At 53.0% G+C, this 27,533-nt stretch overlaps 2 protein-coding genes across 7 annotated transcripts in view; one reads left to right on the top strand and one right to left on the bottom strand.

The window, feature by feature from the left end:
• The window catches only part of HHAT (hedgehog acyltransferase), a 346,103-nt gene that overhangs the window by 310,454 nt on the left and 8,116 nt on the right, over positions 1-27,533 (top strand). For 3 of the 5 annotated variants that reach the window (XM_072831173.1, XM_072831170.1, XM_072831169.1), the window contains one exon: positions 24,955-25,146. In XM_072831173.1, the coding sequence (XP_072687274.1) occupies positions 24,955-25,146 (192 nt within the window). Of the gene's footprint in view, positions 1-3,838; positions 4,830-24,954; positions 25,147-27,533 lie in introns of those variants that run through there. The other 2 variants (XM_072831174.1, XM_072831171.1) reach the window with 1 other exon arrangement.
• KCNH1 (potassium voltage-gated channel subfamily H member 1) overlaps positions 7,586-27,533 on the bottom strand; it is a 372,078-nt gene continuing 352,130 nt past the window's right edge. For both annotated transcript variants that reach the window (XM_072831167.1, XM_072831168.1), the window contains exon 11: positions 7,586-13,468. In XM_072831167.1, the coding sequence (XP_072687268.1) occupies positions 12,614-13,468 (855 nt within the window). In that variant the 3' untranslated portion in view covers positions 7,586-12,613. The remainder of the gene's footprint in view (positions 13,469-27,533) is intronic.

Here is a 27,533-nt window from a genome sequence, read left to right as displayed (position 1 = left end):
AGATCTTAATAGGTCTACGTATCAAAAGCCCACCAGGATGCATCATTGAATCTGGGGGCTTAGCCATGAATATACCGAGTGTGCAGGGGGCTTTGACCTTGAAGTACTCGCTTAAGAGGGATCTTTTCCTTTGATCAATACCATACTTCCCACCTGGCTTTATGAGCCACATTAATGTGTGTGTGTGTGTGTGTGTGTGTGTGTGTGTGTGTGTGTGTGCATGGGGTCAGGGATGCCAGGATATGGGAATTGACACACTGTGGATTGGAAATCCTGGTGCAAAGGGAGAGCTTGGGAGGAGAACACAGAGGGGAGAGGCCAGGGGAAGTTGAGGGCTACAGGATGAGGCCGGTGTTCACTTGGCAGGATAGAACTCTTTTTGGATGCCATCTCTTTTGTTAATGGCTGACAAGCCTGGATGACTGCATCATGGCAACCCCCGAATGTTGCCAGAACATTGGGATGTTGCCCATCCCAATTTCCTTTTCTGTGCTCATCCGAGGCCTGATGAAGAGCAGGCCCTGCCCCCAAGCACCGCTCAGCACTTGGACCTCCTCAGCACTTGGGTAGCAGCTGCCACAGTCAAAGACCCCGGGCCTATAGGCAACCCACACAGGGGGATGTTGATGTCTGATGTCCAGGACAGGGCCAGGCACACAGCAGATGCTCATGAAATGCTGGTTGAAGACTGTGGAAGGGTGACTTGTGGAAACTGTTTTTTCCTCGTCATCGTAGATCTTATTCCTGAGGTCGGGAAAAGTTAAGGGGTCCTTGGCAGCCATCCAGTACACACGGGGGCTACTATCTATAGGAACGCTCCTGTTCAAAGGGCCAGTGAGCCAGGTAGACAGAACAGCTTCACACGTAAACTATGTACATGGACTTCTCAGGTGGTCCTATAGCATTTCTGAAACACTTTTTAAAAGCACAACCAAATCTGTGATCTTTTTAAATTTCATGTGCTTCTGTTTATTTTTGGCCTCCCATTGTGTGGATGGAGAAACTGAGGCCCTCCTAGGGTCTCATAGTAGAGTCAGGATTACAAGTCCCCACACTGCGGTCTACCTGCCTCTGTGCCTGGCAGACAGTTAATGGTGGAGGGAATTTTCAGGGCCTAACTGTGGTCCAGACTGAACATGTACATGCCACACTTCCAGGCAGTACTGGGGATATTCCCCCCCTATAGTTCTGTGTGCTGGCTAGAAGCTTTCACAAGGATGTCCCCCACGGGCCAAGCACAGCTGTCCAATGACCCAGGCCCAGCTTTGTGTAAATGAAACATCCCCATTCTCCCACCTCCATAGCCAGCCTTTGGGTTCTGTGTTTACCAAACACCTGCCAGCACATCATCCTAAACACAGCTGAAGTCTGGGACTGCTCCCCGTGCCTGAAGCCCTCTCCCTAATTCCAGCTTCCTGAGCCTACTGGGGAGCAGATGTTGACAGGTCCCCTGGCATCTGTGTCTGAGCCACAGAGGAAAGACATCTGAGAGCCTCCAGGCAGGATGGATCCATTTTGAAGCTTGAAAAATACCTGGCTATACTGGGCTTAATGGTGCCTCCCCCCAAATTCATGTCTATCTGGAACCTCAGAATGTGACTTCATTTGGAAATAGGGTTTTTTGCCGATGTAATTAGGTAAGTGTCTTGAGAAGAATTCTTCCTGGATATAGAGTAGGCCCTAAATCCAATGACTGGTGTTCTTAGGAAAGGACACAGAGGTACACAGAAAGGAAGGCCTTTTTTTTTTTTTTTTTTTTTTTTTTTGAGAGGAAGGCCATTTGAAGACAGAGTCCGGGGTTGGAGGTATGTTGCCATAAGTCAAGGGCTGTCTGAGGTCATCCAACAATGGAAGAGGCAAGGGAGGAGTCTCCCTTAGAGCCTTTCGAGAGAGGATGACCCTGCCAACACCTAGATTTCAGACTTCTGGCATCTGGAAGTGTGAGAGAATGCATTTCTGTTGTTTGAAGCCAGTAAATTTGTGGTAATTTGCTCCAGCAGCCACAGAAAGCTAATACACTGGCTGACTAGCAGACAGGAGATAGGAAGGACTATAGGGCTGGTCCTAGAGCCAGGCTCTTGGGAATCCTCTGTTCCTCTTGTTTCTGTGGCCTTCAGGGCCTACGAGAATTCTTGTGCCAAGCCAGTCTATAGAGCAAGTTGAAAACAGGAGTTCAGAGGAAGACCAGAGCTGAACTCCCCTGTTGTCACTCTAATCTCAGTGGGGCAAGACTGCTGTGTCCTCTCCCCAGGGTTATTACTACCTTTTCTCATAGGCCAGACACCCTGCAGGCCTTTCCATCATTTCACACATTCCTTCCTTATGCCTTAGTCAACTCGCAGACAGGATGGCTTGAACAACAGCCATTTATTCCTCGCAGTTCCAGGACTGGAAAGTCCAAGATCAAGATGTGATCTGACTTGGTACCTGGTGAGGACCCCGTCCTAACTTCTAGGTGGCCACCTCACTGTGTCTTTATGTGGCAGAGAAAGAAGCAGCAAGCTTTCAGTGTCCCTTCTTAGGAGGGCACTAATCCCATCATGATGGCCCCTCTCTCGTGATCTGATCTGAATGAATTTACCTCCCAAAGGCCCCACCTCCAAATATGCACTGGCGGCTAGGGCATCCACACATGAATTTGGGGAGACACAGTCCACAGCATCCTATAAAGACTATTAACAAAGTTGCTGTGTCCCTTTCTTAGTTTTACATTTGAGATTCATTAAGCTGCTCAAGGTCACACAGCTGGCAAGTGGCAGAGCCAGGGTTTGAACTGTCTAGTTTCACTTCAGAGCCTGCACACTTAACCACTATGCTATATTAATTGAACTTCTATTAACAATAATAGCAGCAGGTTGTTGACATAGCAAGAAGAGAGTCTGCAGAGGTACAGTACCCTCAGTGGCTCCCCACTGCCTCCTCCCTACCTTGGGCCCTACCCTGCCTGCATCTCCCTGAGTAGTAGCCACAATCACATGATCCCTGTTCCAGAGGTGGCCCATGATGTTCACACTTCAGTTGGTCTTTCTGCTAGCTTATCCCTGTCCCTTTCCATCTGACAAACTCCTGCTCACCCCACATGACCCAGTTTAAATGTGCTCTATACACAACATTATCTAGCACATATTACATGGCTCATAAATCTCAGTAGTGTGTGTGTACCTTTCCCAAGCTGGAGTGGGATCACCTATTTTGGCATCTGGCACCTTCCACAGCATCTCTAGCTCTCCGAAGCTTCTAGTAAATGTTTGAGAAAGGGAAGCATGTAGAAGACATGGAAGTCATTAAGTAACAAATACTCAGCAGAAAGGGCTGTTAATTGAGGAGGAGGAGGGAGAGGAGGAGAAAGAAAAGAACATCAGATATTCTAAGACAAGTACTTCTAGAAGGAACCACTAAAAGCTTTGAGTTTTGAAAGCAAATGTTTAATTTAGGCTCTCCCTTCTGTGTGCTTACAGATGGCACCCGATTCATTATAACGGCCAATCTATATTTTGAGATTTACTGTGGGTCTTATGGACTTTTCTTCTTTTTTGATTATTAACTACTTTAGTTTTATAAGTATGTATTCTTTAAAAGCTTGTCCTATTTCTAAACCTAATTTCCATTTGGGATAGCACACCCTTCATTTTACGCAGACCCCATTGGGAATGTAGGGTTCAAGTTGTTGGTGTTCCAGTTAGAACACACTTTCCCGGAGGTACGTGTCTTAATGCATCAACTGAGGCCCATGTTGTTTCCTGGGTTGCCTTCTCCAAAGGGGGGAAAGTTTACACCTGTGGAAGGTCCTGCCACAGGCATTTCTAACTGCTCTTCCATCTCTGTCCTCCCCCTGCAGGCTGGCCATATGTGACCCTCTCTGTCCTGGGATTCCTGTACTGCTACTCCCATGTGGGCATTGCCTGGTCCCAGACATACTCAGTGGATTAATGCTGCCCAGCCCATGGCAGACCTTCCTGCTGGCCTTCAAGGCAAATGGTGCTTCACCCTGACCTCGCATACCAAGATAACCTCCAAGGAACCACTGTTTGATCTGCTCATCTTTTATTGAAGTTACCTCACTCCAAGAGTGGGAGCTTGAGCTCTCATAGAAAATTGACAACCAGAGAGTCTTCTAACTTTGGGAACCCAGAGTTCATCCCCCTCAGCCCTGTCATTCTCCTGTTGAGTATCTTACCCAGTTGCACATGATGACTGTGTGGTCTAGAACCCAGTCCTAAAGGCCCTTGGGGTTTCTTCCACTTTACCAAGAATTAAATACAATAGACATTTCTCAATTGGAGTGCAGAAGTCTTGATTAGTGATAAGGCCTGTCCTCCACTGGGCGTATTTCTGAAACATTTTGGTAACATTTAAGTGACCTCTTCCCTATGTCCTACAATGTGGTCTCTAGAACCAGCACTGGGGTCTAAGCTTCACACTTTAGCTCCCCAACAGGGAAGGGACAAAGCCACAGTCCAGTTTCTCATTACCCAGTTAAAGAAGATCCAACATATCCTATAGTGTTCCAAGGGGTCAGTGGCTAAGGAGATCTGTTACTGGAACACCACCGTGGTGATCCACATTTGGATGCTCGTTCCCTAGATTTGCCGAGAAGTATAAACACGCCAGTTCCTCTGCCAGCCAGTTAATCGTCATTTCCCAATAAAGAAGCAGAATTAAGGAACCAGGGCATAGCACATCCACAGACAGGTGTTATCAAGGATGGTTTCCTGCGGTCTTTTTTCCTTTCCATTGAAGTAAGTCCCAGCAGCCGACTTCCTGCTCAGTGATTTACACTCAGTGGTTTACATTGTTTTGTTTCAAATAAAATGGAGCCTTTTCTGTCACACTGGTAATTCACATTTTTGTAGAATAACTTCGAATTTTTTTTATGTGAGGAAAATGCTTAAAATATAAACACACATAACAATGAAATAATTTCCTTGGACCTGATCTGGCCACGTATCTCACATCTGCTACCTGGTGTGGTCATGTGTCCTGGCTGTGGCTTTTAACCCAATGAGATTTATACTCCTAGAATGCAGGACTGGCCATCTTGCTGACATCCTTTCTTCCTGCCCATTCTCCCTGGAAGAGCAGACCAGGATGGAGCTGATGGCATGGGGTGGGCACAGCCTGTGTTGGCTGCTGCACAGCACAGACCAGCGGGGCAGTCGGGCTGACAGCAGTGGCCTCAGCAGGTGAGGTAAAGGCGAGGGAGGCCCAGGCAGGTGATTCCAAGGTGCTGTGAAGTTTCAAGGAGGGAATGGGGCTGGGAAGATGAGCACTCCAATGAATATGGTACAGGATCATGGACTAACACGAGTTCGGGAACTGTGGTCAGCCACAGAGAGTCTGGCTGAAGTTCCCATGGAAGGAAGGGGCTGGCTAAGGGAACACAGGAACGTGAAGATGATTGTTGGCCAGCGGCTGATGTAATGTACGTGTGTAAACAATACAAAGAATTTTGAACTCTTTAGAGACACCGTTTATGTAAAAACAAAATGGCTTATTCATTCATTCGACTTACTCGAAGAACTGGTGAATATATTTGAGAAAGTGATAATCCTGAGCTTCTTTTAAGCTATTACATGATTTAGAGTGCTTCTCAGGAATTAGTATATGATGAGCTACTATTTGAGGCCTGATTAACCAACATGTGGATTATCTAGGACCATTGTTTTCTTTCTTTAACCTCTTGCTATTCTCCAACTGTAATATGAAAATACGAACATATCTTTCCTCGTGCATGTGAAGTAAAATCTTGGGAGTTGCTTTAAATGAAAGAGTCTTGAAGTGCCTGGGAAGACAGCAGTTCCAGCTGAGGAGCATCTGACATGTCACTTTCCACAGCCATCAGCCCTGGGCAGCTTCAGGCATGCAGCTGGAAAACAACTAGACAAGGTCCCAAGGTCACTTCTAGCCCCAGGATCCTCTGACCTCAACTGAGCTCTGTGGGCAAGCCAGAGAGCTCCAAGCATGATTGCCAAGATGATCCCCAAGGAGGCAAGCAAGACATCTGAAGGACAGCCAACACTTGGTCATTTTGAGTAATTCTTGGGACTGTGCAAGAAGACCTAAAAGTATTTTTTTATTCCTTCAAATTAATTTGTTTGAAGTGACAACAGAAAGCCTTTTGTTCTATTAAAGACTGCTGGCTAGAAAGAAAATGTATCAATCACATATAAAGTTGCATAATCTCTGTATTAGGAGGATAGTAATTTAGTGGGGTGGGGGTTCCCCTTAAAGAAATTGTGACTGCTCACTTATTTAAAATAATCATATAATTGTTGACTGAGTATAAGAAATTAACCATAATAGAATGAGTTTGTTTCCTAACAAACACACACAATTGGACCAACTATTGAGAAGCCAGATTATCTTACTGGTGCTGGCTTTTCTCAGTGGGCATGGATAAACCAGAGGCTCCCTTCCCCCTTCAGGGAAATAGTTCTATTTTTAAAACAAACCCACAAAATCCCCCTCTCTAGTAGTTGACACCCCTTTGGCACCCAGAATGTAGTATCTATTATTTAGTTCTGTATTACTAGTCCTTTTGACTAATTATAAAAATAATATCCACAAAGAGAGGTTTTTTTCACCACTGAGGATATATAAAGAACATAACGTTCAGTGCTTTTCATAGGTGAGACTTTTTTTTAGGTAAGATTTTTTTTTTTTTTTTTTTTTTTTTTTTTAGGTAAGATTTTTAAATGAATATCAATCACCTGGAATTTAAAAAATGATCACCTTAATTTTTATTCTCTTCTGCAATGTAATAAAATAATAGGTTGTAGAGGACACCATTAACAATGAATGCTGTATTCATACTGTGGCTCTATGAGATCAAGTGGAGGCCTGAATATGGCCTGCAGATCACAGATTCCTCATCCTGAGTTAAGTTCTACTGTCTGCAAAAAGAAAAGTGCCCTTTAAAAAATGTGGGCCACTGGTATTAAATAACTCAGATTGACAGTGTCGTGGAGAATCTCACCATGAGCAGGAAGCAATACCTATTAAAACCACAGCAAAACTAAGAGTGCTGTTATATAGGACTAGTTAGTTTGGAGGCAAGCAGTCCTCTACCTTTCTAGCTTCTGAGACCATCAATGAATTAAAGCACAGATCAGAACTCATATTGTTGATATGGACTCATCCCCAAAAGTTTGTTTTTTACACTATTATTTTAAAAGGCAGGGAAGCATGAATATATCTTCAATAGATTTCAACGCAAATTGTTTAAAATGTAAAAGTTCATTTCTAATCAGGAAGTCACCTTCAGACACCTATTGTCAATGTGTTGTACCACAGTGTTCCAGCGATGCCAGGTTTTGAAGGCATCTCGGTAAGCTTGTATAGCAGATAGAGCCCTATTGCTAGATCATGACAAAGCACTTTCACAACCATTCTCTTGCTAGGCTGTACTGAGACACCCAGTTTGGGGGTCCTAAGTTGTCCAAAACCACACTTAACAGGTACTATCCAAATTAGAGCCTCCAAGCTCTTGAAAAGGAATAGAAAGTACCATCTTTATTCTGTCGTCTTAGTTCAGAGCACCCAACTCGATGCCTTAAAATTATATAAGAAAAGGCAAAAGCAAGTATCATGTATAAAATAGTTTATTACCATAATAAATAAAATTAAACTTTTTTTTTTTTTTTACAAATATCATTTGTGCTTGTTTAAAAATGTTGAGAAGGGTATATCATCAATGGAGGGGCCCGCATATTCCTCTTAACATTCCCAAGCTGCACACATACAGTGGAGTTTCTGGCAGCATCCTCAGCTGACCATAAAAATACTATCAGTTCATTTGTACTTCTGTCTATTCATGCTCATTTGGACAAAGTGGCAGATGCGAAGGAAAAAGAAAAACCCGATAAAGGATTTGGCGGGACTCAATGGAAAGAGTGTCAATATAAGGAGAAGCCCCAGATTGACAAACTGCTCAGGAGTAGAAGTGTCCTTACGGCGTTGGCGAAACGTCAGATGTGGGCAGTCTCCAAATGATGCACAAATACAATGTCTGAATATTAAGAGAATACATTCATTGGGGCGGGGGGGTTGCATCTTCCTTAAGATCTTTCTCATTGTTCATATCCTGATAGAAGATCCGTGAACTTCTCATTGAACAACTAGTAGATCCGTCGACTGACTCCAAAGTCACAGATACAGAGACAATGGCTCTAAGAAAAGTTTAATGGTGGGGCAGGGAGGGCACCCACCGGGTCTGGCACCTGCGGGGCATCTGAGTCCAGTTCTAGAGGTTCCAGAGTAAGTCTGATTTGCTCGCATGAGAAGTTTCATTTGAAACTAAGCTGCAAATTCACATTGATTTTTTTTGATCTGTGTGAGTAGAAATCAAAACTTCTCAACATGAATACCTCCTGTGAGAAAATGGTGCTTTCTCTGATGGCTGCGGTTGGTGTTGAGGGGACAGTGAAATCCCCCCCCAGCTGGAGGGCACAAGAGCTGGTGAAAGTATTTGTATTGAAGCGAGCAAGAAGGCAGTACAACAATTTAGTGACACAGGAAAGGCTACCCTGGGGTCTGAGAGTGCCCTCAGTGGGTTCCTCTTTAAGCAACACAACGTGAGGAGGGAGGAGGGGGAGTGTTGGCAGCTCCATCACAGCTGGAGTTCCATTCAAGGGTCTTAAGGCTAAACATCTTTATTGCAAAACATTGTACAATCTATTCATCAAATGCACATCAGCAACTTGTATCTCCACCAGGGCTCCTAAAATTGTCCGGAGAGTGATGTGCCATATGGTGGTCAGTGCAGCAAGGGGAGAGGAGGCTCTCCCTACACCTGGGATCTAAAGGCATTCTTTTAGTCCCCACAAAGGCTTGGATAAGAATTCTAACTTGTTACTTTCACCCACCACCGAAGGATTCGAGAAGGGAGGCTTGTGGGGTGGGGTGTAGTGGTGCAGTGCATTTTTACTCTGAGCCATGCTGGCTCCACTTCTGAAAGAAGATTCCAGAACAGGGCCTGATGTCAGCCAGCAACAGCACACAGGATCTAGAAGGCTGAGGGTAGAAGGGGCCCAGGAATCGGATAAGAAGAAATGGGAGCTGCTTTGAAACACTGGGGCCCATGCTGTTGTAGCAACAGAGATGTGTTAAGCCACTGGTTGCCTACCACGGGCCACAAACTCTGCACACAGATGTAGTCTGAGGTTGTGAATATAAGGAATGGTCTTAGAAACAAGCCAGGGGGGCTGAGCATGAGAGAATGGGATGGGTGAAGGTGCAGGCATCGACACAAGGGCTTCTCAACCAGGCAGCTGCCACCCTTTCCTTCCTGGGGGACCTTGTCACACTCGGTGGAGGAGCCCTTGCAGGCACACGGGCCGGCAGCACTCCGCGCTCGAGTCCTCGTCCTCCACGGAGAACGAGCGCACCATCTCGTGGGCCATCTTATTTCACAGACTCAACCCTCACTCCCACGCTTCCCATCGGTGGGGGAGAGGAGAGCGTGTTCAACAAGCAGCCAAGCGCTGGGGCAAGGCCTTCGGCTCCAAGGCAGCCTGGCGGGACACTCTCTGGGAAGCGGGGCCTCCCTACGAGGAACATTCGAGGTAAAGACTTTTGAAGTACAAGATCAAGTAACCAGCAAGTACTGGGCAATGGTATAATACATCATGTCCCCGTCCCTCAAAAAGGAAAAAATAACTCAGGTAGATATCTCTCAGCATAACTTCTAAAGTCTCAGTGTTGGGTCCAACACCTAGTGACTCCGAGGTTCCCTAACCTCTCTTCAGCCACCAGACAGTGGAAGGTTCGGTCAGCATCTGAAGCTTGTGGCCCTTGCTCGGGAAGCCAGAGCAGCATCCAGGCAAGAGTAGGTAGTTAGCACAAAGCAGCCCATGGCCAAGTGCATTCATAAAGGTGAAAGGAGAGAAGGTTTGGCTCGTTAAAAATTTTTTTTCCAGAGGAAATAAAGCACAAGTCACTAAAATCCTTAAGTGGAGAAGTCGAAAAGCACACACAGCCACGTTGTGGTCTGTCACCACAGGCACACGTGGGACCTGCGACCCCGAGATGAGCGCGTTCCCATCGCAGCATCCAGGCTTCTGGGCATCAGGCCGATTCCAATCCTAGGAGTCAGTCCGTGAGTACGTCCGTGAAGCTTTACTTTCTCCCCCCAAACAAGTGTGGACTTTCGAGCCTGGCACATCAGCGTCTTTGCCCCTCAGACCCCAATGGGGAGGCATTTCTTAATAAACACCTGTACCCTCCGGCAGAGCTGGCGGGGACGGGGGCCCCTCCAAGCTGGCCTGGAGGGGGCTGGACGGGAGCCTGTCATCAAGCCTGCAGAGAGCTGGGCAGGTGCTTCTAAAGCCGGACGATGGCGTCAGTCAGTAGGGCCCTTGTCCTGACTTAAAGGTAGTGAGTACTGAACTTCAGAAGCGGGCTAACGAACATATTTAAGGAATGGCAAGCTAGAACATTCTGGGGCAGATGGTGTTCCAGATTTTTATAGCCTCTGGACTAGCTGGCAGCTTTTCAAGGAGACTGAAACTCTCAAAGCTTTATCCAGAGTCATCACTCAGCCTTGGGACATTATACTTCCTCCTCTTTGCGTGCTGCCCTCCGAGGCTGGATCTAATCCTGCTGCAGCCTTGGGAAGCCAGGAGCCACTCCGGTAAGCCTCCCGTGAGAAGCCGCCCCGCGCACGGGGCCCCGGGGAAGGAATCTTCCCTTGACCTCCTGGGCCCTGTTCCCCAGGGCCATCCGCGCCAATGCTGGGAGCCAGGAGAGGACAGCCCCACTCTGCACACACCCAACTGAAGGCCCAGTCCTGGGACCTGTCGTGGCCGCCGAGCAGGAATAAAGGGGCGGGCGGGTAGGTGGGCCCAGATGGGAGGCCTTCAGAAATGCTGAGTATCTTTGGTAGCGCAAGTCCCGTCCTGGCAGGTCCCCTTCAGTCCCGGGGCGCTTAACCCAGGCTGTGCACAAAGCAATGCCGGGTGCCAGGGGTGAGGCGCTGCAGCGTGCACATGCGGAAAGCCAGCGCCCTGGATGGGTCCCTGCTGTCACCCACAGTCCAGACCCCCTGCACTCCTGATTCTCCCCCAAAGCTAATTTTTAGAGTAAAACTTCCAACCTTGCCTGTCGATTTTTCGGGTCCTGACGCTCTTCAGAGGGCACACACCTGAGCTAGTTCCACTTGGCCTGGAGAGACCCCTCTCCTTTCTCAGATGCCATTGAAAGGAACCCAAACACATGGATAATCTGACCCCAGGTGACTAGGAGGCAGTGGAGTGTCCCCAAGCATCACGGCATAGGGGCCTGGATGGCCCACACGTGGCTCTGTGACAGTCACTCTGAGCTCAGACCTCCCCCGGGCCACCTCTGCCCGTCACCTTACAGAGACAGCTTGAGAACCTGCTGCCTCATTCTCTGTCTGCCGTTCCCGGAGCAAGTACAAGCGTGGCCCTGCAGTCTTGGTAGTTTCTCTTGAGGTCCTACCGACTTCAGTAAGAGAAAAAGAGGTGAATTTTAAAATAAGGCCAAGCATGGATCCCAAGTGTCCCATAATGACCCCCATGCAGTGGACAAAATACAAACTTCTGAAGGGCAATCAATCCCAGTGAGAATCCTAATAGAAACATAGGACTTGCTACAATCGTTTTTCTGAGGTTGTGTGTGTGTGTGTGTGTGTGTGTGTGTGTCTGTGTCTTTGCTAATAAAGCAACTCTGGGCTCATCGCCCTTCCTGCTGACGCTGCACACCCTGAGGAATGCCACAGGAACACTAGGGGAGGGGTTGAGAAGGAAAAGAAGCAAAAGGGCCCATGCGAGGAGGACAGTGGCATGGAGCGGGGCCAGAGGTTTGTCTGAGGCCTCTGGGGCCGTCCCTGTCGGCTCTCCCACGACAGCAGGCTGAGACCACAGCCCAGAGTCTCTGCTTCCTGAAGGCCCCTCTCCGGCTCTTCCACTTGGGAGAGGCGACCTGAGGATTCCGGCTCCGAGTGTCAGTGGGAGGCGCCCCGGGCACCTCTCTGCTTTGTGGCCTTAGCCATTAGAGGTGCAAGGCTCTACCCTCCCTGACTCTCAAGCTCCCCTTGTCCCAGGCTTGTGACAAATGACAGCTGTCGGAAAATAGAAGGTGAGGACAGGTAGGGGCTGTACCAGGACAAGGAATGCTGGGAAGTCCCTGTGCCCACCGCAGTCTTTGGGGTCCTGGTGAGGGAGCCCGGGCTGGGGGCTACCGGAGGGGTTCCCTGGCGCGCTCCCACCAATCCCCACGTAGCTGCTCCTCTTTTCTAGTGGTTGTCATCTTTTACAAATATCACGGCAGTAAAAAAATTAAAAACGAAGGAAGATACCCTTTAGACAGCATGCCCCCTCTTCCAAAGGCGTGCAGACAGTTGGCGAGCGCTGCCGGCTCGCAGGCCGGGGTGGGGGGGCTCCCAGGGAAGGAGACGGGGAGCGGGAGCCTGAGCGACTGTCCCACTCTGGTCTTCGGTTGAGAAGTTGGAAGTTGTTGGTCACGCAGGTGTGTGTGGTGGTGGGGTGGGGGGTGCCTAGGCCGGGGATGGGGGTGCTGCGGGGTTGTCTTGGACTCTTTTCTTTTTTTCTCGGTTTTTGTTTTTGTTTTGTTTCTTTTCTTCCAAAGAGACCCCTCAGCTTGCTCCAAAAATGTCTCTCTCTGATTCAGGGGACTGGGGCCTCGATATTTCGAAGAGCTCCTGGGGAGACTGGGAGGCTCTCCTGGAAGTCAATATCCTGAGAATCTCGGAGAGCTGCTTCTCGATGGTGGTCATCTTGGCGTTGAGGGCCTGGATGTCCTCCTTGAGCTCGTGCTTCACCTCCAGGACGGCGGCCTGCAGCGTCTGCTCCGGGATGGGGTAGAAGGAGTGCTTGACCTCGGCCAGCACGGGGCTCCGGTCCTGGGGGCTGCGGGCCTCGCCCGCGTTGTCCAGGCGCAGGTCGCTCTTGGTGATGCCGCTGTCGCACGAGTCCGTCTTCTTGAGCGTGGCCTCTCCGGGCGCCTTGGTCCTGTCGGGCAGCGTCTCCATGGACTCGGCCTTGGCCACCTGGCTCCAGTCCTCGGGCCTGCCGCCCGCGTCCCTGAGGCGGGCCCAGCCCTTGCGCCGCGCGCAGTCGGCCCCGGCCCCGGCCCCGGCCCCGGCCCCGGCCCCGGGCGCGTGCAGCCGGCCGAGCTCGGCCACCGCCGCCGGGCAGGCCGCCGGGAAGGCCACGGGCGTGGCGGGGCTCTCGCGCACGGTGACCACGCTGGCCCGGGCCGCGCCGTGGGGGGCCGCCAAGCGCTCGGGGCCGCCGCCCCTCTCCACGTCCAGGTCGTCGGGGTCGCGGCCGCCGCGCTCGGCCGCCAGCCGCGCCTCCTTCTGCTGCCGGAACCGCTGGAAGAGTCGGCGCACCGGGTGGTCCGGGGGCAGGATCAGCGGCGCCTCGTTCTTGCGCTTCATGCGCTCCTCCTCCTCCCGCTTCACGTCGCTGATCTTCCGGAACACGATCTGCAGCGGGACAGAGGGACAGCACGGCTCAGCCCGGGGCCTGCCCCCCCGCCCCCCGTGCACCCCCCGACCTTCCAGACCCCCTCCCCAGGAAGCCACTGTGCCCCCCGACGTCTTCAGGGCCAAGCCCTCCTCGCCATCCCCGCGGGCCTCCTCCCCGGAGACCGGCCGGGCCTGGGCTGGGCGCCCCTTGATCAGTCCTTGCCTGCAGCCCCACTTTCCTCTCCTCTCCTCTCCTCTCCTCTCCTCTCCTCTCCTCTCCTCTCCTCTCCTCTCCTCTCCTCCCCTCCCCTCCCCTCCCCTCCCCTCCCCTCCCCTCCCCTCCCCTCTCCTCTCCTCTTTCTTCCCCCCTCTCTTCTTTCTTCCTCTCCCTCTCTTTCTTCCTCTCTCTTTCTTTCTCTTTCTTTCTCTTTCCTTTCTTTCTTTTTTTTAGATTTTATTTATTTATTCATACACACACACACACACACACACACACACACAGAGGCAGAGACCCAGGCAGAGGGAGAAGCAGGCTCCAAGCAGGGAGCCCAACATGGGACTGGATCCAGGGTCTCCAGGATCACGCCCTAGACTGCAGGCAGCGCTAAACCGCTGCACCACGGGGGCTGCCCTCTCTCTCTCTCTCTCTCTTTTAAAGATTTTATTTATTTATTCGTGAGACACACACAGAGAGAGAGAGGCAGCACCATGGGGGCTGCCCCCCCCTTTTTTTAAGATCTTATTTATTTATTCATGAGACACAGAGAGAGAGAGAGAGAGAAGAGAGAGGCAGAAGCAGGCTCCATGCGGGAAGCCCAATGTGGGACTCGGTCCCCAGACTCCAGGATCAGGCCCCAGGCCAAAGGCAGGCACTCAACCGCTGAGCCACCCAGGGGTCCCCCTGCAGTCCCGCTTTTCAAAAATCATTCTTCCGGGAATCCCTGGGTGGCGCAGCGTTTTAGCGCCTACCTTGGCCCAGGGCGCGATCCTGGAGACCTGGGATCGAATCCCACATCGGGTTCCCGGTGCATGGAGCCTGCTTCTCCCTCTGCCTGTGTCTCTGCCTCTCTCTCTCTCTCTCTCTCTGTGTGTGTGTGTGTGTGACTATCATAAAAAAAAAAAAATCATTCTTCCGATCCAGCCTCAGACCTGTCACATTAGGACCTCCAGACAGGAAGACCTGGAATCTCTAACAAGCTTCCCCGGGTGACTCACACGTGAAAGTTTGAGCACCCCTGGTCTACACCACATTGCAGGGTAGGAAAGCTCACACGAGTCCCCCCATTCCCCCAGCCAGGGCCACAGCTAAGACTGTGCCTGGCATCTGCAGATCTGGACCCCAAGGGAATCGGGCCGGCTGTGAAAGCAGAAGCCAGCCTCACACAGAAGCCCTCCCGGTCCTCAGGCTGCTCACAGGGCAACAACCCACGGCCTCACACACAGCTTGTCCTAACACAACATCTGGGTGGTTCGTAAGGCGCTCTAATGTTACTTCCTGTGTCCTTGCAGCAGCACTGTAAGGCCACGGGGACGCATCTTCTTCCCATTTTAGAGAAGAGGAAAACCGAGGTGCAGGTAGCGAAATGTCGCACAAAAGACAAGTTTGCTGTAAGTGACTCTTGCCTGAGCCATCAAAACCCCGACCCATCAGAGATGCAGCAAGTACAAACTGATGATAACAATGCTTCATGCAGAGGATGGACCAGTCCGTGAATCTGGCCCCGAGTGCCCCAAGAGCCACAAATTACAGGGCTTGCCCCTGGGCCCACCTCCGATTATGGGAAAAACATATAATTTCTGGCTTATATGGCATGTGGCAGGTGCACTCTGAGACATGTGTGACTTGTCCCACATCTGAACTTGTGGGAAGCCACCTGCCATCTCTTGTTCTATTGTTAGAGAAATCACTGGTCTGACGACCGATCCTGAGATCTCTGAGAAACAGGAGAGGAGGCCTGGGTAAGGGAGGGCAGTAGCGTTCCCATCATCGCACAAACCCCTGTGCCCTGGGCAGGCAACCTCGGACCAACCCAGAACCCGGCCCGAGGACCTGCCACAGGACTCTCAGCTCTTGGCGGGGGATGGGCACACGGGGTGGCAGGCCAGGAGCACGGGGCTTTGGGGTTGCAAAGAATTGAACCCCAGCTCACCCGCTTTGCTGTGTGACCTCCCCCAGGCACCTTAACTTTTGAGTCTCGGTTTCCTCCTTAAAATAAAGCTCCCCTGCCCAGAGTTCTCTGATGGCGCTGCTCATTAGGTCTCACATATGACTGGCAAGATGGTCACTGGCAGGTGGAAATAGGGACCACCCCAGCACACACTGAGTTGCTTGATACAACCAGCAAATCGTTGGCAGACTGGAGGCTCACCGTGTCACCCGATTTCCCCAGCAAAGCCCCTGAAGCTGGATGGCTTGACACTCGGGTCATTAACAGATGCGTTGGACACAGCTGCCGCTCCTCTTGCCACCTGATTAAATCTTCAAACCTCATCACTTGGGCCCCAGGCCATGACTTTCTGGCCTGCACTGGCAGCATTTCTCCCAGGCCCACCCTTTCCAGCAGTGATTTAATGACCCTACCCTCCTTGATCCCCTTCAGCCTCACCTCTTCTACTCCTAGGGTCCAGACAGCAGATCCAGCCATGGGACTCAGGAGAATCCCACATGTCTTGAAGACAAACCAGAGCAAAGGCGTCACAGGGACGGAGGGATGATAAGCAGAAGGGCCAGGACCCTCTCTGCCCCTGCCCCAGTGTTCTGAGTTAGCCGTCTCCCACCTCCCTTCCTCCCTCTGCTCCAAGGGCTCTATTCTGGGAATGGCTCCCACTCTCCACCAGGCATCCACATCCCCCTGACATCAAGGCCCAGCTCAAATAGCACCTCCTCCAGAAAGCCTTCCCTGATTCCACGGAGCTCTAAGTTACCTGCGGCCTCACAACACCAACAGCCTTTTCTGTGCTCACACTTCTCCTCTGCCCTAATTCCTCTCTATCCTGTGTCCACTTGTAGTAGAGCTGTTTCCTCCCCCAGTCACATCCCTTCGTAGAGACGGGAGGACGGGAGAAGCGAGTGAGGAAGGAAGGTGGGACAGGAGGGAACGAGAAAAGACAGAGGAGGAGGAAAGAGTGAACGAGAGTTGGTGGCCTGAGCTGATTGCTGGGTCCCTGCCCTTCGTTCCGCAGGACATCTGACTCTCGACAGTGTCGTCCTGTTTTTCCTGGAGTTGGGGTGGGGTTCTGTTCCTTGTAAGCAACCTTTCTCAAGCAAGATACCAGTTTACCTACATCTGTATCTCTGAAAGCCCCCGAGGGCCTAGACGGGTATTTTGCATGTCGTGTTGTATCTTCTACTTCAAAAAAAAAAATTATTACTATCTACCCTAAGCAAATGAGATTGTCTGTTTTGTCCACTATCTCTGGCACGTAGAGAGTGCCAGGTACCAACCTGGAGGGCCCTCCATAAATATTTGTGGAAAAAAGGAATAAATAAAAGACACACAGGAGCTAATGAGCTAACGGGAGAATGTCTTCTATCCAGAAAGAGGAGCCACAGATGTCATAATCAGTGACATAAAGGAGAGGACTGGCTTGGAACACATGGTCCTCTTAGCAACGCGACGTCAAAGGTGAGGGCAGCTTTGGAGACTTGAGATGTTCTAATGTTCTTCAGACATTGAGGAACCAACACAAAACTTATCCCAAGAGGTTGTCCACCAAGGTAAACCAGTGGGCCCACAGAGGCTGTTAATCTGCACTCGTGGTGGACGCTCGTGAGAGGCAGGATATCCTCTGCTCTTCAACCAGATGCCCCATGGACCCCATCCCCTGACCAGGCAATGTTTTCAGATATCGTCGCCACGTCACGAGGGCAGTTCAGCACTGACGGGCTGGGGCTCTCCATAGAAGGAGGCAGGGGTGTCTGGCTCGGTGCTGACTCTCCTGGAGCCTCTTGGCTTATCCTAGAGTGCCATCAGCCACCCTGTGTGCTGGAGGCAGCCCCACCTGACATCACCGGCTCACCCGATGGGTGGATGAACCTGGAAAGAGCTTCCTGCCCTGCCTGCACTAATGCCTGAGCCCTCCTTTGAGAATCAGTGAGCAAAGCCAGCAACGCCCAAGTGTCTCTGAAGACATCAGCTGTGCTGACCTGGGGTCTGGGGTTCTGCTAACTTCACCTGCGTCTTTAGAGACACTGGCCTTAGGGTCTTCGTCTCAGAGGCGGCCACGACCACACGTTTGGCCAACTGTTTCACAGCTGAGTGGGCGGGGGGTTTAAGTGGGGATCTTGAGGGGGAAGAAATTTCAAGATAAAATAAATGTGAGCCGCACTATAATGTTAAACTGGTCGCTTTACTGCGGGACTTCTCAGAGTCTCACCATGTCAATGTGTCTTTATGAATGTCTACGTTCATAATGTGCGTAGCATTTCTTAAATCCTTTTCCCTAGACCCCCTCTTTTGAAAGGGGTAGTGATCCCTAGAAACCCCTTTGGGAAACACTGAAATTATATCCATGTGGGGAAGTGGGGTGCTCTCTGTATCTGGGCATCGCCTGAGGGATGGGAAGGCCATTCGCTGGGCCTCTTCCCAGAGGATGCACCTCCAATACCTCTGACCCACGGTGCGTGATTTTGGGTTTCCATCTCCCCCTAGTGGATGGAAGAAGCCACGCGTTCAGTTCTCCAGCCTCCCACCCCTCAGTCACCGGGTCAGGGCCCACCTTGCTGGGCGATTTCAGGTCCTGAAAAGGCCCGTTCACCTGCCCCAAGCTCCATTCCATCTCATCTCCGGGCCCATCCTTTCACCCTGGCTCCTACATGACCTTCGGGATTCGGCTTAGAGGTCATGTACTCCGACAGGCTCCCCTGACTCCCCCTGCCCACCCTCCCCCACCCCCTGGGGGTCGAAGACCCTTGCTGCAGGGATCAAGCATGGGGCAGCCCCACCCAGCCCGGGCACAGATCACTGCCACCATCAGTGGCATCAGTGTCCTGCTTATTCATCTTTTCCTTGGGGGGCAAGCTCCCTGAAGGCAGGCACGATGCTATATTCAGGGTTGGTTTCTTTCCATCTTGGGTGTCACGTCTGACGTATATAGCGCTTACTCGATGGTCAGTGACTCATTATGGCCATTTCCCTGTTGGCGAGCCCATGCCGGGGCGAAAGAAATGATGTGTATGCTGCCCCCCAACACACACACACGGACAAACCTGTTTCTGATGTTCATGGTCCAATGGAGACAGAGAGATCACAAGTGGACTTCTCTATGCACCGCCTATGTGCTCCGAGTGAGCACATGTGCCCCGATTTATGGTATTTCTACTTTACCACGCTGCTAACGGGATACACATTCACTAGAAGCCGTACTTTGAATTGCGCATTTGGATCTTTTCTGGGCTAGCGCTATGCAGTTGGGGGCTCTCCCGTGATGCTGGGCGGAGGCAGCGAGCCACAGCTCCCAGCAGCCAGGCGATCACGAGGGTGGACGCCTGACACACTTACGACCACTCTTACCCACCCGGCCATGCTGTTTCCTTCCCCCCTTCCAGTTCAGGACTCAATAAATTACTTGAGATGTTCAATAGGCTTGGTGTTAGATGAAGGTCACACAGGCTAGGTGAAAACGGAACTTGGGGGGCGGGCTGGTCGCCTTGCCATCACTTTTCTTCACACTGGCGACTGGTGGATGGGGCCACAGCGCCAGGGGTCAGTCTGGAGACACTGTTACCAGGGACTCTAATGACCCACCAGAAAGGGCACAACCTGGCGACAGGCTGGCATGGGTCCAGTCACCAATGACGGGACAAGTCTGGATCGCTCCTGGCCAGCCAGCGTCCTGCCGGCCCGCAGGGGCATATATTTTCCCTTGTCTGACGTGTTGGGGATGCTGAGCGGCTCCTGACTTACTGCAGCGTGGGGAGACAGAGGAGGGCCCAGGGCAGGATGGCCACTGTGCCCCACTCATCCATCTCCGCATCCCTCTGGGGGTTCACCAAGCAACAGCCTCGAGCCCGGGAGGCCTCTCCTAGATGGCTGTTGAGCTGAACTGAACTGCCACCCGGCTGGTCGAGCTGCAGGGCTTTCTGAGCAGCTACTTCAAGTTTGTTTGAAAAAGCAATCCCCCTGGACCCTGAGGTGAGTCAGGTTCATCGATGCCCTTCTGGGTTCCATCCACAGAGGGCCTGGCCCCTCGTAAGCCTGAGCCCTTTCCAAGCCCCAGACCAGACCTCGGAGGGACAGGAGCCCCCCTGGGTCACTGAGCAAGAGGGTCCCAGCCACACGAGTAGAGGAAAGACAGGACGGGGAAGGGAATGGACCACTGCAGTCCTGACAGCACAGAGGGTGAGGGGAGGGGGGCAGCCGAGTGGGAGCCCCGTTGCTTGAAAGAGCTCAGGTTGGAAGCAAAAATATATACATAATGTCAGCTCTCAGTGGTTTACATAAATGAACAGAGACTGAGCATGAATCATCGAAAACCGTAGATAAACCAAAAGGAATTTATTTCGGTTTTTATTAGATTTAGACACATGCCCCCGATCCCAAACACGCAGAAGCAGTAGAAAGAGCACAGGCTCTTTCTTTTCTTTCTCACTGACCAGACTCTGTGTGACCTTAGATAAGTCACGTCCTTCCTTGGCTGGACCAGATCAACAGTTTTCAAATCTGGCTGTAATCCCAACCTCTGGGAGAGGCTCCACCTACTGAGAATTTCCTGCAGCAGGGTCAGGCTGGCGTTGGCAACAAGCTCCCAGGTGATTCTGATGCAGGCAGCCTGAGCCAGATCTGCTGACTGGGGTCTCAGAACCCCTGGACTGATGACTAGCGAGGTCGCAGCCACTCTGCTGCCCTCCGTACACGCACGCTCACCCAGGAGTGTGGCCACACACCACCCGCACCCTCTGCACCCTCTGCCGGAGCCCACGCTTCCAGCCAGGCTCGGCCCTCCTGTGTGCTCCCCGGGACTGAGTGGTGTGTGTGTGTGTGTGTGTGCGCATGGGGTGGGGGGATGTAGGGGGCTGACCCCAGGGAGACCTCACAAGCTTCTGGTCCCTGAAGGATGACCACAAGAGGCCTGACAGGCCTGCCATCACTTCTGGCTCCTTCTTCCTTTGATCTGACAAAAAGTGGTTTGCTGTCTGGTATGGAGGACACAAAGCCAAGCAAACATTTATGGAGCACTTCCTGTATGCAGGGGCCCTCAGCGGGCTCCACAGGCTGCCGCTTCATGGAGGGGGGGCGAGGGGGGGAGCCAGGCCTCTTCTCCCCCCAGAGCTGGGGCCCAGGCTGGCATAGACTCAAGCCACTCTGAGGGACAGAGCAGCACCAGGGAGCAGGTCCCCAGCCCCATGTCCGTACAGACCCTGGTGATGTGGCCTCTTCCTCCTCGTTCCCTGTCCCACCAGCCCCCTCTACCAGGAACCCTGCCTGACTTTACCGCAGAACATAAAACCTGAAGATGAACAGACTGGGCCATTTATGAAACTGAAAAGACCAAACAACAAAAGTGGAGATGGACCGATTTGATAAGGCAGTGGGGTGGGAGTTGCTTTTGGAAAAGGCCAGTTCTTAACCCCCTCAGAATGGCTCGTTATGGAATCGAGCTCATACAGATGGCCCAGGGAGGGGTGGAGGCTTCTAGAAGGACCCAGGCCAGTCCAGGTCAGTCATCACTCATGGAGCTAAGACCATGTGTTGCCAGAGCCTGCGGCTGGAGGGGATGAAGCACAGCTCTGCCCTCCCTCTGCCCTCCCTCCTCCCCTCTCCCTCCCTCCCTCCCTCCTTCTTCCCTCCCTCCCCCTCTCCCTCCTTCTTCTCTCCTCCCCTTCTCCCCTTTTCTCCTTTTCTCCCTCTCTCCTCCTCCCCCTTCTCCCTCTCCTTCCTCCTTCTTCCCTCCTCCCCCTCCCTCCTGGATATGGCAGGCTTGTCTCCTGGGGTGCTTGTCTCCTGCGGAGACAGCCTGGGGGACAGAGCTTCAGCAGAAGGCGCAGGGGTCTGGGGTGGGTGGGCGCAGGTGGCAGTGGCACGGAGTGACACACAGCGGGCACACAGGCTCTGGAGATGGGACAGCCTTGGGATCGTGTTCCCTGCGCCTCGCCTTCCTCACCTGCACAAGCAGGTAACAGGGCTGATTTCTCAGAGCTCGGGCCTGGGGGGAGGTGGGCAGCATCAGGAGGCCCTTATGGAGTGTCTGACATGCAGCAGTTGCTGAAGAAGTGTACGATGTATCATTCTCGGGGGGCAGGGGGCGACCTGTGAGACAGTTCTGGAAGGAGGAGCTGGAAGTAGGCAGGTATAAAAGGTGAGGAATTTGGGCGGAGGTATCCAGACAGGCAACAGCGCAGGCAGTGACACGAGGCAGAAATGCCACCGAGGTGTTTGCGGTAGCAGTCCCCGCGGGACGCGCTGACAGGGACGGAGATCGCGCGGGGTGCCAGGCACTGGGGTCCCACGTTGGACGCGGCCATCTCACGCCATCCTTACAGCAGCCCCAGCAGCTCGGTCCTATCGCTATCCTCACTTTCCGATGAGCTAAGTGACCAGCCAAGGGCCCACAGGCGGTGGACGTGGGACTCAGAGCCTGGCCGCCTGGGTCCCCACCCCTGCCCAAGCTCTGAGCCATCCTGCAAAGGGTAAGAGGCCTTGGGTTTTAGGGAAAAGGACAATTTTTTCCCCCAGTGTCTGCTGATAACCTCTAACCCTGCCCGGCCAGCCGTCTCCACTAGCTTCTCTCCCTCCCCGTCCTTGGGCAACTTCTCCAAGGAAGTCAAGGGCACCTGCTCTGAAGCACAGAGATCTGGCCACGAAGCCGAGGCTCCCGGAGCCTTCAAGGTTGTGTGTGTGTCGGGGGGGACGACTGCTCAGGCACATTGGGCTGGGTGGCCCTTTCATTCCTCAGGATGGTAGAATAACTGAAGGTGAAACCCAGACTTTGAGTGGTCGGGAGAAGCAGCCGGGGCTGTGTAGCGCATGAGCTGGGGGTCTTGGTTACGGGGAACGTCATGCCTCCCTGGAAGGTGCTAAGGGTACCAGTGACCCTCCTCGCCGTGAGTGACTCGCTCGAGGCGGGGCACTGGGAGGGAGGAGCAGGAATGCACAGAAGTCCCAGAGGACCTTCTCCAGGAGGCATCTAGAAACTAGAGATGCTCTGCTCTCAGGTGGCCTGGCCCAGTGCCTCTCAGAGAGCTTGTCTCGGCCCATCTCTCCCATCATCGGGCAACACCTGCACTTTCTTCTGCCATTAAGACAGAAGACACCCCATCAAGACTAGCCTCATCTCATCCATCCTTGGCCCCCACACCAAGGGCAGATGAGTCAGCAAGGTCTTCTTTGGACAAACTAACCTAAGGCATGAAAGTCTCCTACAGATGCACCTGTTCCTGCCTTGAGGATGGTACAAGGCCAAGAGGGAGGAGGGCCCTTCCTTCTCAATGCTCCTCAGGGAAAGAATCGCATCCCTTGGTTGCTTTTTGGGGAAGAGATGGCATTGCTGCATGGGAGCTGCTGGCCTCTGGCATTTCACCGGGGCCGTCTCTGTCACTCTTCTCGCTTCACGCTCCCTCAGTGTAGTGGATGGAGTTTATGGCCACCGAGGGATATGTCCACCCGGAACCTCAGAACTGGAGTCTGGGTCTTTGCAGGTGCTACCAGGTAAGGATCCTGAGATGCGAGCATACGGCCTGAGGGTGGACCTTGAATGCAATGATGAATGTCTTTATAAGAGACAGAAGGGAGAAGACACGAGCAAAAGGCCACGTGGACATGGAGGTAAATACTGGAGTGATGCGGCCACAGGCCAAGAAATACCAGGGACTGCGGAGAGCGCCCAGAAGCTGGGAGAGAAGCATGGAATCTCTCCCGGAGCTTCCAGCAGGAACCCACCCTAGAGGCACCCTGGTTTCAGACTTCTGGCCTCCAGAACTGTGGAAGGAGGCATTTCCCTTGTTTTAAGCAACCCCCCCGCCCAGCCCCAGTCTGTGGTAATCTGCTACAGTGGCCCTTGGCAACTCGGACTCCGCTCCCTTTCCTGCCACTGCTTCTTCCCATCCCACGTGAGCGCTGCCCTTTGCTCTCGGGCTCGCCGGCTGTCCTCCCAGGGCCCTGGGGCCTCACTGCACACCGCACACGGCTGAGAGCTCGCAGGTGGGCTGCCAGACCCAGTGCAAATGCCCATCTGCGGGGGGCTGAGTCCTCGGGGGACAGTTCTTGATCTTTCTAAGCCCCCAGACGTCTCATCTACAGAACTCCTACTTGCAGCCTTGCTGTGGTGATGCAGTGAATGGCACATGCGGGAAGCCCCTCCCTCCCTCCAGTCCATAAACCAGTCCCACTTCTCTCCCTAGTTCAGCCCTAAACCTGAAACTTCCCACTCTGAGCACGGCTACGTCAGTCAACATTTCACTCCCACCATCCTACATCTGAATCCCTCTGCAGTGCTTCTCCCCACTTCCTCATCTGAGCCTTCAGCCCCAATAGCGGCTAATGCCAACCAGCCATTCAGTGAAGGACCAGATATCGGGCTAAGTGCTTTGTCCATGTCAATGACCCTCACAACCAGCCGAGGTAAATGCACAAGTCGTCCGCCAGGCAAGTCTGCACCTGGTGTCCTCTGCGTTCATGTCTCTGCACCGTGTGCTTCTTACCACCCGGAAGGACAATAATTAAAGATAGAGTCAACCATCCTCAATGCCTTCTGGTTGGTTGCATTCTCTTCCTTTTTTTTCTGAAAAAATCTGATGCAAAGCATTTATGTGCATAATTGTTCTCCCACTCTTAGAAATAGGGGTTTTCTCGTGCACCCCAATGTTTACAGTAGTAACATCCACAACAGCCAAAATACGGAGAGAGCCCAGATGTCCATCGACAGATGAATAAAGAAGATGTAGTGTGTACACAAACACACACACACACACACACACACAATGGAATAGTACTCAGCCATCAAAACAGATGAACACAGGAGAAGGGAAGGAAAAATAAGATAAAAACAAAGAGGGGGTAAACCATAAGAGATTCCTAATCATAGGAAACAAACTGAAGATTGCTGGAGGGGAGGAGGATGGGGGGATGGGGTTAGGAGGGCACGGGATATAATGAGCACTAGGTGTTATATGCAACCGATGAATCACTAAATTCTACCTCTGAAACTAATTTAAAAAAAAAAAAAGATGCATTCAAAATAAATAGATGTTTTCTACCCAAATGCACAAATAACTGAATCCTGACAACTTGTCCACTCCTAGAGTGTTGGCTCTGACATCACTGTCGTCTTTCACGATCTGTGCCCCCACCCCGTCTGTGGCCTGTGATTCGGGTTGCTGGGACACTCACCATTTCATCCCGCAGACTGTCCCATCCCACGCACAAAGCTCTAGAGCAAATAACTTTGATTCATGCAATCGTCTCATTTTGAAAATAACGGTTGTAACAATTTCGCTGGATTTTATTCAAGGGTTTGACTGTCCCAATAAATCATTTTCTGCTGTGCTGTTAAAACCCCCATTTTAGGATGCCGGGTCTCAAAGCTCTCAGGCGGGCTCCTCAGCTCCCTCGGGCACGGTGCTCCTGCCGTCAAGGAAGCTGGCCAGGTTCCGTCCTCCTTGGGAAGGTGTCCACCACTGTCTCAGTCACGCCTACACTACAGACTTAACGATCCGAATTGTCTACGCAGGGACAGCGCTCACAGCAGGGTGTGCAGAGGTGAGAGATGCTCTGGGGGGATCTCGGGGCGTGGGCCAGTTCCCTGATGGGCCCCCGGGGAGCTGCGTCTCCTCCCGAGCTGTCGGCCCAGCAGCCTGGACCAAGGGTGCAGCCCTACCCGGAGAGCTGGTCCCACTCACTCCTGGCCCTGCCCGGGTGTTTCGGTCACAGGCACAGGGTGGCCGGGGAGGAATCCTGTATCCCCCGCAGGGCCATGCAGAATCGGGAGTGCCTGGCAGGTCTGGAGAAGGGCTCCTCGAAGGGGAGAGGCTCCTTCAATGACAAAGGAGAAGGTGACTGGCTCCCTGAGCTTTTCCGTGGGGCCTTGGACTCCTTCCCTGTGGAGTATGGGACACATGAGTGAGTGGGGCAGTGGGGAGGGGGGTCTCTTCCATTCTCTGCCTGTGCCCATGCTACTTCAGAGAGGGGGTTTTGCTGCCTTCCCGGGCCACGCAGAGGTCTCCCCGTCCTTGCTAAAGCGTGGGGACCATACCCCAGGTCCAGAGTCATGCCTGGCCCCACACTGGTGGCCGAGACTCAGGGCTGCGTGCAGGAGGGGCGCACAGACGAGCAGCCCTGGGCTGTGTGGTAACGTATGGGCCAGGAGGAGGAAGGAGGCCCCAGCTCACCTGCGGGCTCAGGCCGCCGTGTCTGCACGCACCTGCAGCAGCAGGGCAGGCCACTCCAGCTCGGAATGCTCGTTCAGCACCGTCCCTGGAGCCGGCGAACCGCCCCTGGGCCGGGCCCCAGCCACAGCCATCTGCGTGCCCAGCCACTCACTTGCCTCCCTGAGCCTGGTCTTCCTCACCTGGAAGCTGGGAGCAATGAGGCTGGCTTGGGCTCTCAGGGGGTGCTCATACCAGGCAGGTGCCGTGCACGCAAGCGACGCTGGCGGTGTGCCCAGGTAGTCTCCTGGAAGGAGGGGCTTTGCCACACGAGCCCTTCTATGCACACAGAGCACAGAGGGCAGCAAGGCGTGAGCACTGGCTGGGGTGCTGGTGGAAGGAGGGGGAGGAGGGTGGGAGGCCAGGCAGATGGCCGTGAGGGCAGCTAGCGGCAGATTCGGAAGGGGTGGCCCGGGGAGGAAGAGGAGCGGCCCCATGAGGGGCAGCGTGGCCTGCTTCTGCTCATGCACACCAGGCCGTGGTGTGAGAGAAATGGATGTGAGCTGAAAATCCTGAACCTCCACCTGGGGCCTCGCCTGTCCCAGGTTCCTGAGGAGCATTTGCAGCCTCACTGACATCTCTAGAGGAAACACACACCACAATTCCTACAGGGCTTTGGTGCCCTAGGAAGCCGATGGAACCATCTGTAAACCATGGAGCTGCCCTTAGCCCTTCCAGAGGCAGTTTTAGTAGCCTGCTCGTCCGTGCCTCCACTCCCAGGGGGCCCCACTCTGGTCCCTCTGGTCCCCCTGGTCGTCCAGGGAAGGGGTACGGTGGTCCCCTTCTTGGGAGAAATAATTCAAAAGGAATTCTTGGGGAGACCAATCCTAAATGGTACCTCCTAGAGACTGGAGGACTTTAAACTTCTTCCCACTTGTCATCAAAGCTCCATCCTTCATGAAGCTCACGGCCCAGCTGTGTGACTCAGGGCTCCTCACTTGGGCAGGACCCTATGGGAAGAAGCCTGGAGTCCCCTGCCTCCCCTCCGCCAGCTGTGCTTGTCAATCAGGGAGCGGGACAGAGTCACCTGGGGAACTTCCTGTGCCTCATCAAGATTGCCACATGGGCACAGAATTCACACTTGTGTTTATAGGACACGTCTGTGCCCATGCTCAGGGGACAACATGCCCTGCTCAGTGCCAGTGGACCGGCTGCAACCCCCTTCCCCCTTACCAGCTTCACCAGCTCTCTCTTGCTCAATGTTCCCCTCCTGGGCACCAGGCATTGCTGTCCCCTCACCCCCACGTCCCGAGCCCATCCAGGGCAGAGGCCTTGAGGCAGTGGATGCGAAGACAAAGACAGCTCTGCCTGGAGCCCAGTATGTGTGTCTGTACTGAGTCCTCTGCCTGCAGGACGTGTGCAGGGGGAGCAGAGCCACAGCCTGTCTCCCTATGGGGGAGGGACTCTGCTAGGGGTCTGCAGCTGGAGGCACCCCAGATCCCAGGGCCGGAAAGGGGCCCATTCCCCTGACACCGGACAGACCCAGTGAATCAGCCCTGGAGATGGGCAGCTCCCCGTGGTCAGAACCCCCTCCCCGAGAACCCCCTTGAACTCCACGCCGTGGCCTAAGCCCATGCTCTGCCACAGGCAGAGAGGACACGCGCTCCAAGGCCTCACTGCACCAGGAGGCAGCTCTGCTCAGCCATTCGGTGCCTACTGAATACAGACGGAGGAACAAGGCATCTGAGGTGCTTGGTCCACACGGGACGAAAGCAGAAAGGG

Source organism: Canis lupus, chromosome 6 (genome assembly GCF_048164855.1).
Source record: "Canis lupus baileyi chromosome 6, mCanLup2.hap1, whole genome shotgun sequence".
In the NCBI taxonomy this organism is placed as follows: Eukaryota; Metazoa; Chordata; class Mammalia; order Carnivora; family Canidae; genus Canis; species Canis lupus.
This window is presented reverse-complemented; position numbering and strand designations above follow the sequence as displayed.